This window comes from Peromyscus eremicus, chromosome 2 (genome assembly GCF_949786415.1).
Source record: "Peromyscus eremicus chromosome 2, PerEre_H2_v1, whole genome shotgun sequence".
Taxonomy (NCBI): domain Eukaryota; kingdom Metazoa; phylum Chordata; class Mammalia; order Rodentia; family Cricetidae; genus Peromyscus; species Peromyscus eremicus.
In genome coordinates this window covers 29,553,764-29,567,878 of record NC_081417.1, presented here as the reverse complement: position 1 = coordinate 29,567,878, position 14,115 = coordinate 29,553,764, and the positions used below count along the sequence as shown (strand labels likewise).

At 34.7% G+C, this 14,115-nt stretch overlaps 1 protein-coding gene across 2 annotated transcripts in view; it reads left to right on the top strand.

Annotated features, from left to right (window-relative positions):
* Positions 1 to 13,400, top strand: part of Zc2hc1a (zinc finger C2HC-type containing 1A) — a 40,278-nt gene extending 26,878 nt beyond the window's left edge. Inside the window, exons 8-10 of one of the 2 annotated variants that reach the window (XM_059253959.1) lie at positions 3,336 to 3,452; positions 6,618 to 6,725; positions 11,059 to 13,400. In XM_059253959.1, coding sequence (XP_059109942.1) covers positions 3,336 to 3,452; positions 6,618 to 6,725; positions 11,059 to 11,224 — 391 coding nt within the window. In that variant the 3' untranslated portion in view covers positions 11,225 to 13,400. The remainder of the gene's footprint in view (positions 1 to 3,335; positions 3,453 to 6,617; positions 6,726 to 11,058) is intronic. The other variant, XM_059253960.1, reaches the window with a different exon arrangement.
* Positions 13,401 to 14,115: the final 715 nt, after the last annotated feature.

Genomic DNA, 14,115 nt, shown 5'->3' with positions numbered 1-14,115 from the left:
ATGCAACACCAAGTTATTAAATATTGTCACCTTTGGATAAGATCACAAAACTGACACTGCTTAAGCTGTATTTTCTTAATGTATGTCATTTTAAATGTATGCTGAGCATAACATTTTCTATAGCTGAATTACTGTTTTTCAATAATTTATTTCATTTACTATGGGGAAAAAAACCTAGAGATTGATTATAAAAATACAGCTACAGAGTACATGTAAGGAACATTTGTGAGTGTGTGTGGATATGTGTATACAAATGTATGTGTGTAGACCTGAGGTCAGTGTTGATTGCCTTTATCTTCTCATTTTCTGAAGCAGGGTCTGTCATTGAACCCGTACTACATAAATTCTGCTAGCGTGGCTGGCTGGAGCTACAGGGTATTCTCCTGCCATCACCCAGGACAGGTGCACACAATGATGTTCAGCTTTTTACAGGGTTTCTGGGGATTCGAACTCCTGTCCTCTTGCTTGTGCAGCAAGCAGTTTACTGACTGAGCCATCTCCCCAGCCCTGGAGAACATCTTTTAATAAAAAACTGAATTTTTAATGCTTTATTATATCCAATTAGTAGGAAATAAATGTCTCTAGTTTTTATATGGTAGAAACATATTCCTTTAAAATTTTTTCTTTTATGTTTATTCATTTTGTGTGTGCATGTACATACCAAGGCATACATATGGAAGTCATAGACAACTTGTGGGAAACAGGTGTTCTTTTTTCCACCATGTACACCCTAAGGATTGAACTCAGGTCATCTGGATTAGCCGAAAGCACCTTTATCTGCTGAGCCATCTTGCCAACCCAGAAACCTCTTTGTTTTACAGAAACAAAGCTAGCTTGTTGTGTGGGTTAAAAATGATTGAAGCTATTGTATTAGGGTGATTTCTTTATTGTGGAGTTGTTATATGAAACTATCTGTGATGAATTAAAATTTATATATAATATGTAAAATATATGTATTATATATGGATCATTCTAGAGCTTAGAATGTCACAGACTCTCCTAACTACAGAGATCCACAATATAACAAATACCACCTGGTAAGGTTTCCCAGTATGATTCCTGAAATTGTCTCTTGATTTTGCAACAATCTGTGCTGTTTTCTGCAGTTAAAGGCTCTTCATAAGCAGGGAGATTTATTTCTCAGTAGACTTATTTTTATATCAGCAGTAAACAAGGAACTTTTCTTAAGTTGAAATTTACTTCATCAGGAATTGGTTGAGATCATTTCTAAATATTTCCTCAAATGGCCGTTCAGCTATGAATCCTTTGAAAATTCAAAGAAGTGCTGAATAAGATTTTGATAATTAATTGATATATATAAAGTTTAGTTTATGTACACAACCTAACAATAGGAGATTGTAGCAGAACATGTGCTTGCCTTTAGCCCCAGTCACATTTACTAGTATTTAGTTTAAGAAATATTTGAATTTTATGTCTGCCTAAAACCATCATTTATATGGACACTATATACATTTTTATATAGTGGGTTTATATTTTATATATTATAGTGGGTTGAATTTGTAACTCACATATCTGGCAGAAATCATCTCTGGGGCCCGCCCACCTTTCAGTTAGGTTTTCACAATGTAAGCGTATTCTCATCCCTCTTGTATATAGAGAACAGGAAACAGTCACCTTAGATAACTACCATTCTGTGTATCTCATTTTTATGTGTTGATTCACATGCAGGATTTACACCTGTTACCATAATTAAAGAATCCGTTTGTATTTAAACTATACTTACAGTTGGTGTGTGGTGTTGAGTTAAATCCAGGGCCTTAAGTGTGGTAAGCTGAAGTTTTTTACATCTAAATTTAGTAACTCTTTCTCTGAGACAGATTTCATTCCTTATTCATAAGTCACTGATGCCTTTTTACAGACAGTGTCTGTGACAGTATTGCTTTGACTATTATTTAACATTTAACAACTCAAAGCATAAAAATGACCAATTAGAATTTGAAGTCATTGGATTGTCTTATAATCTTTTAAATTAAAGATAAATTTTAATCCCAAAGACTTGTAGAAATGATGTTTAAGACATTTACTGAAGGTTGTTTGTAATGTGCATGCTACTATGTGCATACCATTACCACCAACTTTGATGAACAGACAGGAACATCAAAATGATTGTAACATTGTCCTGAGAGACCCTTACATGCTGGAAAGAGGAACAGATCCTTTTTCGAAACTAACCTCTATAAGACCAAGCATCAGCTCTTGGTTTACTGCTCTGTTCGCTCAAGTTAGCAGCGTCTGACAACATCATATATGTCTTTAGGGCTTACTGAGTTAAATGAGTAAAAAATAAAAAGTGAGCAGATATCTCTTTAAAGGAATATGTATGTATGTGTGTATATATATATATATATATATATATATATATATATATATATGAGAGAGACAGAATCTTACTGTGTAGTTTTGACTGGCTTAGAACTCGTGAAGACTGGGCTGAGCTTAAATTCATAGTAGTCATCCTGCCTCTGCCTCTGGAGTGTTGGAATTAAAGGCATGCTCTTCCACACTAGCTCAAGAATATATTTAATGTTAAAGATGGCATGTTTTTTACTAATCATTTGAGATCATTTTTCTAATTTGCTAATTTTCCTGTTCTCTGCCATGAGTGGATGTTTTTTGGTGATAATATGTGATTTGACTGTATAGCTAATGTAAAACAATTAAGTGTCCTATAAACCTGCAGTTAGCACTAGTATCCACTAGGTGGAGATATTGTATGCTTTAGGTTTAAAAGGTTTCACAATGGTGTGGTTGTTTAAGGTGTGATATTTAGAATGACCATGTCTTTTAAAGTATAGATCATGTTTTGCCTTTTTACTACATATATTTCAGAAACAAACTCATTCCTTATTGGAAAGTGAGATAAGGTAAATATGTAAGCATTCCATATTCAATTATATCTTTCAAATTCAAGGACAATCATAAAGTAAAATATTAGAGAAGAAAGGTTCTTCAGGGAAAATGAAAATTGTGTTATCTGTGACTAACAGCTTGGAGTTCACATGTAGCTTCACACAGACCGTTGTTTCCTGATTTGTTCTCCACTCTGGATAGATGTGGCACTGATGCTGTGTGGAAACAGGCAGGGTGGCCTAAGTGGTCAGAGCTTACTGTCTAATGATGGACACTTGGTGAACTCAGAAATCTGTGACATGTGCCTTTATCCTGGCAGGTAGTCATTAAGGGGAGTGGGTGCATGTCTAGTGAACCAGAATGTCTTTTTCTGAAGGAAAATAATCCTTATGTCTACATAATTCTTTAGAGGCAAGCAACCAGTAGCAATCTCCTTATGGGTACACCTTTATATATTTTGATAGTAAGATGGACAAGTTAGGCCCTCCACTCCGAACTGGAAGACATGTGCAAAGGTTGTATTCCAATGACACAAAGTCAGACAGTGCCTTCAAAAGACATGAGTTATTTCCAGTTTACAAGTAAGTATTTATAATGCAGATACTTCTTATAGGCTTCCTATTATAGAATACTATATATACTTTTATACTTTCTGTGTAAAAGTGATCTTACCTTAATCATTTTAAGCCATTTTAGTGCTAAGTAGCTTACAAGCTATAAAATATTTTTATTATTATTAAGGATTTCTATTCAAATTAACATTGATCATGCTTTTTATTCTATTTAATGTTAATTTTATAAGATATTGTAGCAGTCACCTTCAACAGTTATTTTTTGTGAATGCTAAATATTTTTAGGAGTAGTAGCCTTACAAAGAAGCGTATAGGGCAAATGACATAGTCAAGCAGATGATGAAATGTAGCTAGAGGAAAATGGGTCCTAGAAAAGCAGTCAAGTGATTCGTAGTCCTTTTGCATTGTTTATAAATTCCATGTGATACATAGAAGAGGTATGAAACTGCTGGATAACACACCTATCTCCTTTGGCCTGCTGGCCAAGAACAACGGCAATCACAGTCACTCTTAAAGCACTCAGAAGTATGAGATTTGAGGATTGACATATTTAGACTTCAATATCTATTAGTTTTAGTCCTCATTCATACATTATGAAATTAGGATGTAACAAATGAATATCTGTTTAAAATTTAAAAATATTAATGAAGTTAACAGTACATCCTACTTATTATTCATCATGAAATATACTGATAAATTCAACTATGTATGCTATGAAACAGTTACAGGAGAAGATTCTAACATAGATTCCGAGTAGTTAGTGATCATTTGTAGAAGGAAGACATTGTGTTCTGAGCCTTGAATTGATGCAGATAGCAGGGGAAATTGTCTAGGAAAAAGATAAAAAAAAAAATAGCACATTAAGTTTATGTATAGTCTTAGGATAAATACTTACAGATTGTGGCCAGGAAGAAAAATGTTTTGAGTATGTGAGCAATAGGTAAAGAATTGATCAGCATAGATAGTTCTTTCCAGTCACTTCAGAATGGCTCTTGACAGACTTCATCTCTTAGATGATATTAGAAGAACAATAGGGAGCCGGGCGGTGGTGGCGCACGCCTTTAATCCCAGCACTCGGGAGGCAGAGCCAGGCGGATCTCTGTGAGTTCGAGGCCAGCCTGGGCTACCAAGTGAAGTTCCAGGAAAGGCGCAAAGCTATACAGAGAAACCTTGTCTCGAAAAACCAAAAAAAAAAAAGAAGAACAATAGGTATATAGTATCAAAGCTGTTTGGGTTGATAATCTTATATTTTCTTTTAAGTTTAATCATTTAATATTTAATATATTTATAGATGATGTTCAAGGTATTTTTAGCTATGTATCTTAGACACATTATATGAAGGTAATAGTATGCCTGGCAATACTTGTAGAGCTTTTAAAAAAGAAAAGGAAAGAACTATACTTCCAATTGAATGACACTCTGACAGTTTTCTTTACATAGAGATCAACTTAGAAAGGCATGATTCCACTCCCGCTTTACAGAACTAGAATAGAGTAAGCCTCACAGATGACTCGGGAGACCATTTGAAGAAATGTTGGCTACCTCATCAGTGTACCAGTGTGTTTCTTTGCATGCTGGAGAAGTAGCTACTCAGAGCAACCATTCTGAATTGTAGCAGTGTGTATTGAATGTAGGATCTGTACTGCTATCCACTAAATTCAAGTACTAGTCTCGCCACATAATAGCACTACAGCTTACACAGTCTCCAAATACAGGTTCTCCAAGCCTGTCATGTGGTACAATATATTTAGACAATATTTCAAAAACAAAATGTCAACATAGAAGGAAATGGTATCTTCATATTTAGTATAGTGAATATTTGGAGAATAGTTATTACATGCATTTATTTTGGAAGTAGTTATTCAACCAATTAGGGATGCTTCCAACCTTACTATATATATAGAGAGAGAGAGAGTAGGAAGAATTTCAGCCATAGATTGGGAACTGCTAGAGAATTCACGTTTTTTTCCATTTATATTACAATATTGCTTGTTTGCAAAAGGAACTTAGTCCTTAAAGAAGAAGAGGGACTGTTGCTTTCTTGGCTTTCTGAATATTGACTTTGCAGCATACTTCTCGAGTCACTTTGGTTAAGTTACTCAAGGGCTTTTGTCATTTTTAACTCATCTGTAACATGAAAATTATTTATTAGAATTAAATAAACTTAGGCAAATCAGAAATGTATTTAGTATGTAGTAGTAACTATTAAAAGTGAACATGTGGAGCTGGAGAGATGGCTCAGCAGTTAAGAGCACTGCCTGCCCTTCCAGAGGACCTGGGTTCAATACCCACATGGCAGCTCCCAACCATCTGTAGCTACAGTTCTGGGGTCTGACATCGTTACACAGACGTATAAGCGGGCAGAACACCAGTGTGCATGTAATAAAAATGCATCATTTAAAACTTTTTAAAAGTTAACATGTAGTGGTGATATCAGTAGTAGTAGTATAATAAACATGCTGCATTTTTATATGAATTTATACCTTAAAACCTTTCTGTAATGTAAATGATCAATTTACCAATGAGGAAACTCAAGTTATCCTCATTATCATTGTCGTTACCAAGTTGTTCATTAACAGTGGAATTTTAATCTAAACTTATGTGAATCCCATAGCCTCTCCTGCAAATATTATATTATAATTCAGAAATCTGAAGATTAAAAATGGAAATTCAAAGTAACAAGTCTCACACAGATTTTCAGTCTGTGCAGTTGGTGAATTTAAATCTTTATTTATTTTTAGTCATTCTAAGAACTTTCATAAAAGTGAATATTATCATTTAAAATAGCTAACAAATTTTCTTATTTTAACAGTATTCTGTATTCCTAGGCTAGCAATAATACTTATTTAATGTTTGCTTAGGAGTTGTCCATGAACAGTTAACAGTATCCATGTTGTGAGCAATTATAAATGAGGCTTTTTAACTAGGCTTTTAACATGAAATTTTCTATAAGGCATAAGTAATATTTTGATCTATGTTGTATTTTACGAAAGTAATGCTATACAATGTATCATTAACACATTACACTGCTTGTTTTCAGATTAAAAATACTTACTTGGAATTGATTCTCTTGGACTTCTCTACGGCCTCTCTTTTTCTACTGGTATAAAAAGATCAATCAAGAAACATTCGTTTTTATACTTTTTCATCATGTTGTCACTTTCTCTCTTCCAGAGCTAACATCAAACCTCGAAATACTACACCTCCTAGCTTGGCAAGAAATTCTGGGGCTGGTGTGCTTACCAACAAAAGAAAAACATTTACTGAGAGCTATGTAGCCAGGTATGTTTAGCTCACTAACCTAATTATTAGAATGAAAATTAATGTATGCAGTCAAGTTCTATATACAGTGATAGGTAATATGCTGTGTATGATTTGGTTTTCCTTTATTGTAGAACTCAATGTAGCCTTCAAATGGACCAAAATTGTTGAGGCATAAATACTGTTTTCTTATACTTTTTCGTTGTAAATACTCAAATACTCCCATGTTCAGTTTTACTCCATTTATTTAGCTTTTTCTTGCGTGTTTAAATATCAAGTGCAGTATTAACTGTGCAAATAGACCTTATGAGTATCACTATTATAAATTTCCATATTTTGATATTTAAGCCTTTCCTGATATATATATGCACATACAACACGGAGAGAGATTAACGTTATTTTTGAATGAAAAGATAGAGAGAAAAATGGAAAAAATCATAGTTAAGAGATAACTGGAAAGTTAATTTCAAGTTTGTCCATAAGATGTGTCATGAGACCCTGTCCACAGGTGAGCCATGAGCTACAAACTGGATTTTGAAATTTTTAGTAGTGAGGGGACAATGGCTATAAAGTAAAAACTACATTTTCTCTGAAAAAGTGTACTTAGTCTGAGGTCTTAAAAACTCTCCTAGGAGCTTTATGAGGACGGTCCTGGGTGACATCATGAATAACTTCAGTAATATCCTTACTGTAAACATGGGACAAGTTTCATGGTTTATTTCACTGAAGGCCAAGGACATGATATCCTGTGATGTACTCATAGTTGTGATGTGTGTGTCGTAAGTGTCTACTACATGCTTTGTCTCAAGTGTGTAACATAGCCCGTTCTCCAGAATTTTGATTTAACTCAGGGATAGGTTCAAATCCTCGATCTTGTCCTCAACCTTAGCTGCCTATCAGAATCATCTTGGGACTTTCTACAGCTGAAGTGATAGATTTTGAGATCTGGTTTAGAGAGTGGGCATTTGTGCATCTGCCATAGACAGAGCTTTAAGAGTGATGCTTCGTGTAACAAGGTGTGAATAGCAGTGAAACACATCAATTATTATGCTCCCAGCTAGATCCTTGAATAAATGCTGTCTGTCTCTGCTGGGATCTTGATGTATATCAAATGTCATAGAGATGAACCTCTTTCTTGGAGGTCTGAAATATGGCTTTACTGTGTTATGTATACAGATTTACACATGTGTATCTCCATGTACTTTGAATTAAGGTTGGAAGTAGGATTAATGTTCTCTTATACTTAATAAGTTAAAAAATATAAGCATATCTGTATCATATACTTTAGTATTTAAAAATGTCATATCCAGAGAGGCGATCAAAAGAAAAAGAAATACTAACAAGCAGGAGCAGAAACTTCCCTGTAGCTAGAGTTTTCCTTCCTGGCCCACAGTCAGGACAAATCTCTTGACACCTGCCAGTCTCATAGCTGTTCAGACCCAACAAAGTAAACACAGAGACTTACATTGCTTACAAACTGTATGGCTGTGGCAGGCTTCTTGCTAACTGTTCTTATATCTTGAATTAATCCATTTCTATTAAATCTATACCTTACCACGTGGCTCGTGGCTTACTGGCATCTTCACATGCTGCTTGTCATGGCGGCGGCTGGCAGTGTCTCCTCCCACCTTCCTGTTCTCTCAGTTCTCCTCTCTGTTAGTCCTGCCTATACTTCCTGCCTGGCCACTGGCCAATCAGTGTTTTATTTATTGACCAATCAGAACATTTGACATACAGACCATCCCACAGCACTTCCCAGTAAGAAATGCAGTTTTTCTTAAATGATTGATACCTAAGAAAAAGCCGGAACCTTTCTCGTTGATTTTTTAACACTTTTACATCTTAGGGGGTAACAATCATGATTGTAACAGACCAACATTTCTGAGATATTTCTTTTCTTAGAAAAATAACAGAGTGAACAGTCTCAAAATTGTTCTTGGTGAAACACCCAGAAATGCGAGATTATAGTGAAAATCTGTTACTGTATATGTATATATATATATTGAAAAGACCAATTATTGAATAAATCACAAGTAATACCTAGTATATTTTCTTATTAGAGATTGTTATATTAGATGTTATTACAGTCTTTTTCTCAGCAACAAGCCGGAAATACAGTTTTTATAAAAATCCCACTTGAATACCCAAATTTAAATTACAAGGGAATCAGTTTAAAGACCATGAAAATTTTTTGACATAGAAAATTTAAAACTTCCAATGATATTGAAGAATATATAAGTAGATATAATCTCCACGTAGAATATTTATTACCAAAAATCCATTTTGAAAAGCTTTCTGTACCAATCACTAAATTAACATATATTAATATCATTTTCAAATAATTCATGAATCTTGATTCATCATTTTGAAAATATGTGTAAAGAACAAAAGGTCTCAAATTAACCAGGACAAGGCAAAAACAGTATTGTGAATGATGTGTGAAGTACAGTAGTTGATACGGTTTGGTATTGATTCCTGGATAAACAAATAGAATGAAATGATTAGAGGGAAAGGCCTTAGTCACATGGATGGCTAGAAATCTGCCCCACTGCAGAGGAAGCAATGCAGATGTCTAGGGTAGAGTATTCGGGAACTAACAAATTTGCCCATATAGGAGAAAATCAGTGATCGGAGCCCTTGCTGTGCATATGCGTGCTTGAGTATGTACACTGATTCTCATTCTCATTCTCTCTCTCTCTCTCTCTCTCTCTCTTTCTCTCTCTCTCCCTCCCTCTCCCCCACCCCCATACACACACATACACACATACAAAACAGTAAATTAATTGCTAGTAAACTAAATGCCTACCTTTGGAAAGTAAAGCCATTACAATTTTAGAAAAACAGGAAGTCATTATCTGATACAGGAAGGGATTTCTTGAATAATTTAATAAATACTGATTTACAGCAAAGGATGCGTATGAACATACTAAAGCCAAAAAACAAAAACAAAAAAAACCCCAAAAACATAATGCTGTAAAAGCCTGAGATTCATTGAAATTACACAACATATTGGGAGAGGAGCTTACTATTCACAGCCAAATGTGTCCAAGCCTTTGACATTGTGTCACTGTGTTGTCATCTACAAAGTTTAGTTTTGATATCAGTGCAGTTGACTTATCAAAAAATGAAATCTGACAATATTTTAATAAGCTTTTGATTTTGTGTTGGATCCCATTTGTAGCTTTTTTTGGCCACATGAGGCCCATGGTCACCGAGTTGGACTTGTCTGACTGACAATGATATGTGGGGATTTGCTACAAATACAATAGTAAGGGTGAACCCATAAAATTAATAACTGTGGCTTGGTGGGACTAGAGGACAGGAACAGCGTATTGCCAGTAAAAGAAATATCAATGCCAGAGAAATGTGAAAGGATATTTAGCCTTACAAACAGGAATATGCATATATTAAAACTATGTAGGTAACCATTTTATACTTACGAGGTGAACAAAAGAAAATGTCTTAGCACAAAACACATTGATAGGAAATGGGATAATGAAGAACCTTGTGTGCTCCTAGTTGGAGCATGCATTGGCCAGCAATTATGTACAGAATTTAGTAATGCCTAGCAAAATTGAAGTTTTAGTATTATATGAAATATTTACTAATGGGTGATCATGTTGGGTATTTAAATGTTTTTTTTTCACATTTTGAATTAATTATGTATTTCACTGGTGTAAACCTAGTTTATTTTTCCCTTGTTACTCTCCCTTGATTAATATTGTATATATAGCCTAATTCATTTAATATTGTGTTTGTGGTTTGTAAGGATTATACCAAGCTGTAATTTATTCTCAATATCTATCAGTGTGTGTGTCTCCATTTGGATAACTTTAGTGATTTTACAAACTGTTCCTCTTGGGACTACAATCAGGAGAGTATATGTGGAGTATTAAAACACAGGAGAAGCCGGGCGGTGGTGGAGCACACTTTTAATTCCAGCACTTGGGAGGCAGAGACAGGTGGATCTCTGAGTTCGAGGCCAGCCTGGTCTACAGAGTGAGTTCTAGGACAGGCTCCAAAGCTACAGAGAAACCCTGTCACTAAAAACCAAACCAAACCAAAACAAAAGAAAAACAACATGAGATGCTGATATTTACTTCATTTTTATCTCAAGTTTTAAGTGCATACCAGCCTGTAGCCTTCTTCCCTTCCCTTCCCACATCTGGAATTACAGGGGAGTTTCACCATGCATGCTCAGAGATCGTTTTATAATTTGAACTAGAGGACTATTAAAGTTCACATCAAGATTTTAGTTTCTGTATATTAATTATTTCCTGTTATTTATTGGATCATGTTAAAACTACTAGTGTGAGTGAAATTGATTCCTGCACTTCTTTCTCTACTTCTGTAGGCCAGATGGAGACTATACATCTTCAGTTAATGGTGGAAACATTAAAGGCATTGAGGGAAATTCATCGGGACACTTACCAAAATTCTGCCATGAGTGTGGGACAAAATACCCTGTTGAGTGGGCAAAGTTCTGCTGTGAATGTGGCATTCGAAGAATGATTCTGTGAACCGACTCTTACCAGTTGAGGGGCGAGGCTCAGAATTTGATAATTATTGCTGCTTTGACACCTAGGGCACTTCTTCTAGTTAGTTGTGCTAAACTATTTACAGTACCCTTTCCCTTAGTCTTTGGAGCATAATCCTTTGGCTGTATAATGTGTTTGTATATATATATATGTATGTATGTATATATATTCTGTATATAATAAATCTGATTTCTTCAGCCTGTGCATTCAAGGAAATACTTAAGTACATGTCAAAACCTAAATTGATATGAGATCGTTGTCTTGGTTATTGCTCTTCAGTTGTTTAAACACATTAGTATACTTGCACAAGCACTCCTACTCTAGTGATGAGCCTTACAAGCTTTAGGATAACCACATCTCTGAACAAGAAATCAGAAGAGATGCTGATGTTGATGCTTGTGACCAGTAGCATCATAGAGAATGGGATACTGGAGTTTCTGCTATTAAGAGAATATTGTTTAGTCATTATTAGTTGATGTGAAGTCATTTTCCCAGCTGAACTCTTCAGCAACTAGTGTTAAATTCCAAAAAAAAAAAATGATGAAAAGGAAAATCTGAGGTCCATATTGCTGGTAACTTCATGAATCATTAATTACATAACCTAATTAAATTATTAAACATATACTCATTCTGTGAACATGTAATTATGCAATCTCCTTTTCAGAAATGACTGGGCATATAAATGTATTTTACTCTGCTTATAACTGAATGATTAGTTTACCTCCATCTTATTTGAACACATTTTCTCTCCACTTCCAATTGTGTTCTGAGATTTTATTTTTCCTTCTTTTGGCATAACTCCTTTGAAGAGTAGTTTTAGTTTACTACTACAGTCTTAGCAGTATTAAATATAAAATTATTTAAGGTTTTTTTTTGTAAAATCTTACATGTTTAAACATTTTATTTGTGTATGGTATTCACAGGAAATTAATGCATTTTAAAACAAATCACTCTGCCCAATAAATAATAATTGTGGTACTCATTAATTCTGAGCATGCGGGCGAAGCTGTTTTTAGTTCCTCATGGTTCATATAGTTAGTAGTACATTGAAAGATATCTAGTTTTCCTATTCATATTTCCTTTAGTGCTTACCATTGAAATAACATATATTACACTTGACTACAATACGTTTTGATTGCTCTTACTTTCACTATAACAGCACTCACTGGCAGGCCGCTTTGGCAGAGGATGTTCCACAGTCCTGTAGTAATAGCTGTTCAGTCTGAACTTTACCTTACAAGGGTACCAATACCTTTTTTTGTGTGGATGTGGTTCCTGCCTTGCTTGTTGTTTCTGATTAAGGATGGATGTAGAAATTCATTGCTTAGAATTTCATTTCTGAAATTTATCCACTTCTGTTTTATTTTAATTTGTGGAGGGATTTTAAACTTGTAATGAGTCATCATTTTGTTCACCTAATACTTCCTTTCTCGTTATTAGATTTTCCCCCTTGTTTATTCTATTTGGTCATATTGATAAATTCAAAACTAGTCAGCTTAAATAAGTAGTAATGAATTTAGAAGACTAATAAAACAATTTAGATTTTCATTTTAGTAATTCCCTTTTTGTTTAATTAGTTATAAATATATGAAGAACTTTTAATTCAACTTTATCTAGGAATGAGCACTATTTCTTTCAGTTGTATTTTTAACTTATATAATCTTTTATCTACTTAAAGAGTGGGTGGATAAATCGTTTTTAAATAAACAGACATGTATGTCATTGACTTTTACAGTAGCCAGTGTTAAAAGCATACTACAGAGAGATAAGCTGATCAAACACAATCAGTTCCAGAAACTAGTGATCACTGTAGACAGTAAGTTGGTGAAATACACATTTGAAATATGTTACAATTTTAACAGATTTCTATGGTCCATATTTTACTCTCATGTTGATGTGTTGTGCAATAGTTTTTTTTTTTTTAGCAGTCTTCCTATGCACCATTCATTTTTATTTATTTGCACAATTACTTGCAAATGTGATAGAATGAAAAGTGATTGTAAGGTTAAATTAAGATGGAATATTGCTTATAGATTATTCTGAAAGTTATTCACTTGAAACAAACAAGACCATTGTGACCGCTGTTGTCTCTTATTCACTGTTTTTTAAATTATAAATGACATATTCATTTTGAATCAATAAAGACACAAAACATAAATTGTTGTTTGTTACATTTATTGACACCTTTTAGAATGATAGGAATAAACTAGACTAAACAAAATATTTATAAAATACATTTTTAATAATACTATAGTTTTTTTTTTTGCTGTTTTATGGCTTTAAGTAAACATTTGTTACAAGCTTTTTTAACTTTTTAATTGGTTCTCTGTGGATATCCCGTCATACATCCTGATCCCATTCATCTCCCCTTCCCCTTCCCCTTGCTTCCACCCTCTGTCCTTGCAACTTCCCCCAAAAACAAAATTTAAAAGTAAAAATGAAGTCTCAGCATGGAAGCTATAGTGTGGCCCAGTGAGTCACACAGTATACCCTTTAGTCCGTCCATCTTTACTTGTATGTGTTCATTACAATGAGTCATTGGTCTAGGTTGAGGCCTCTCGCTTCTGCTACACTATTGATACTGGGCCCTCACTGGAACTCCTCTTGGATATCCTGTTGTCATGTGTCATGGAGATCCTGTAGCTTTGGATCTGCAGGCCCAGCCCCTTCACATGCTCCAGTAGTTCATAGATGTAGTGGGTGTTGGGATAGGCTACCTTCTAGTCCTGGTTCTGAGCCTGGGTGGTGGCTGGATTGGTCAGCCTGCAAGCTTTCCCTCGGCGTCACCTCCCAGGTGATCTTTCCACCACTACCTCTGCTAGTTCACCTAATGTAGCAGACAGCAAAGAGAGGGCCATTTCTCCTGCTCTTCA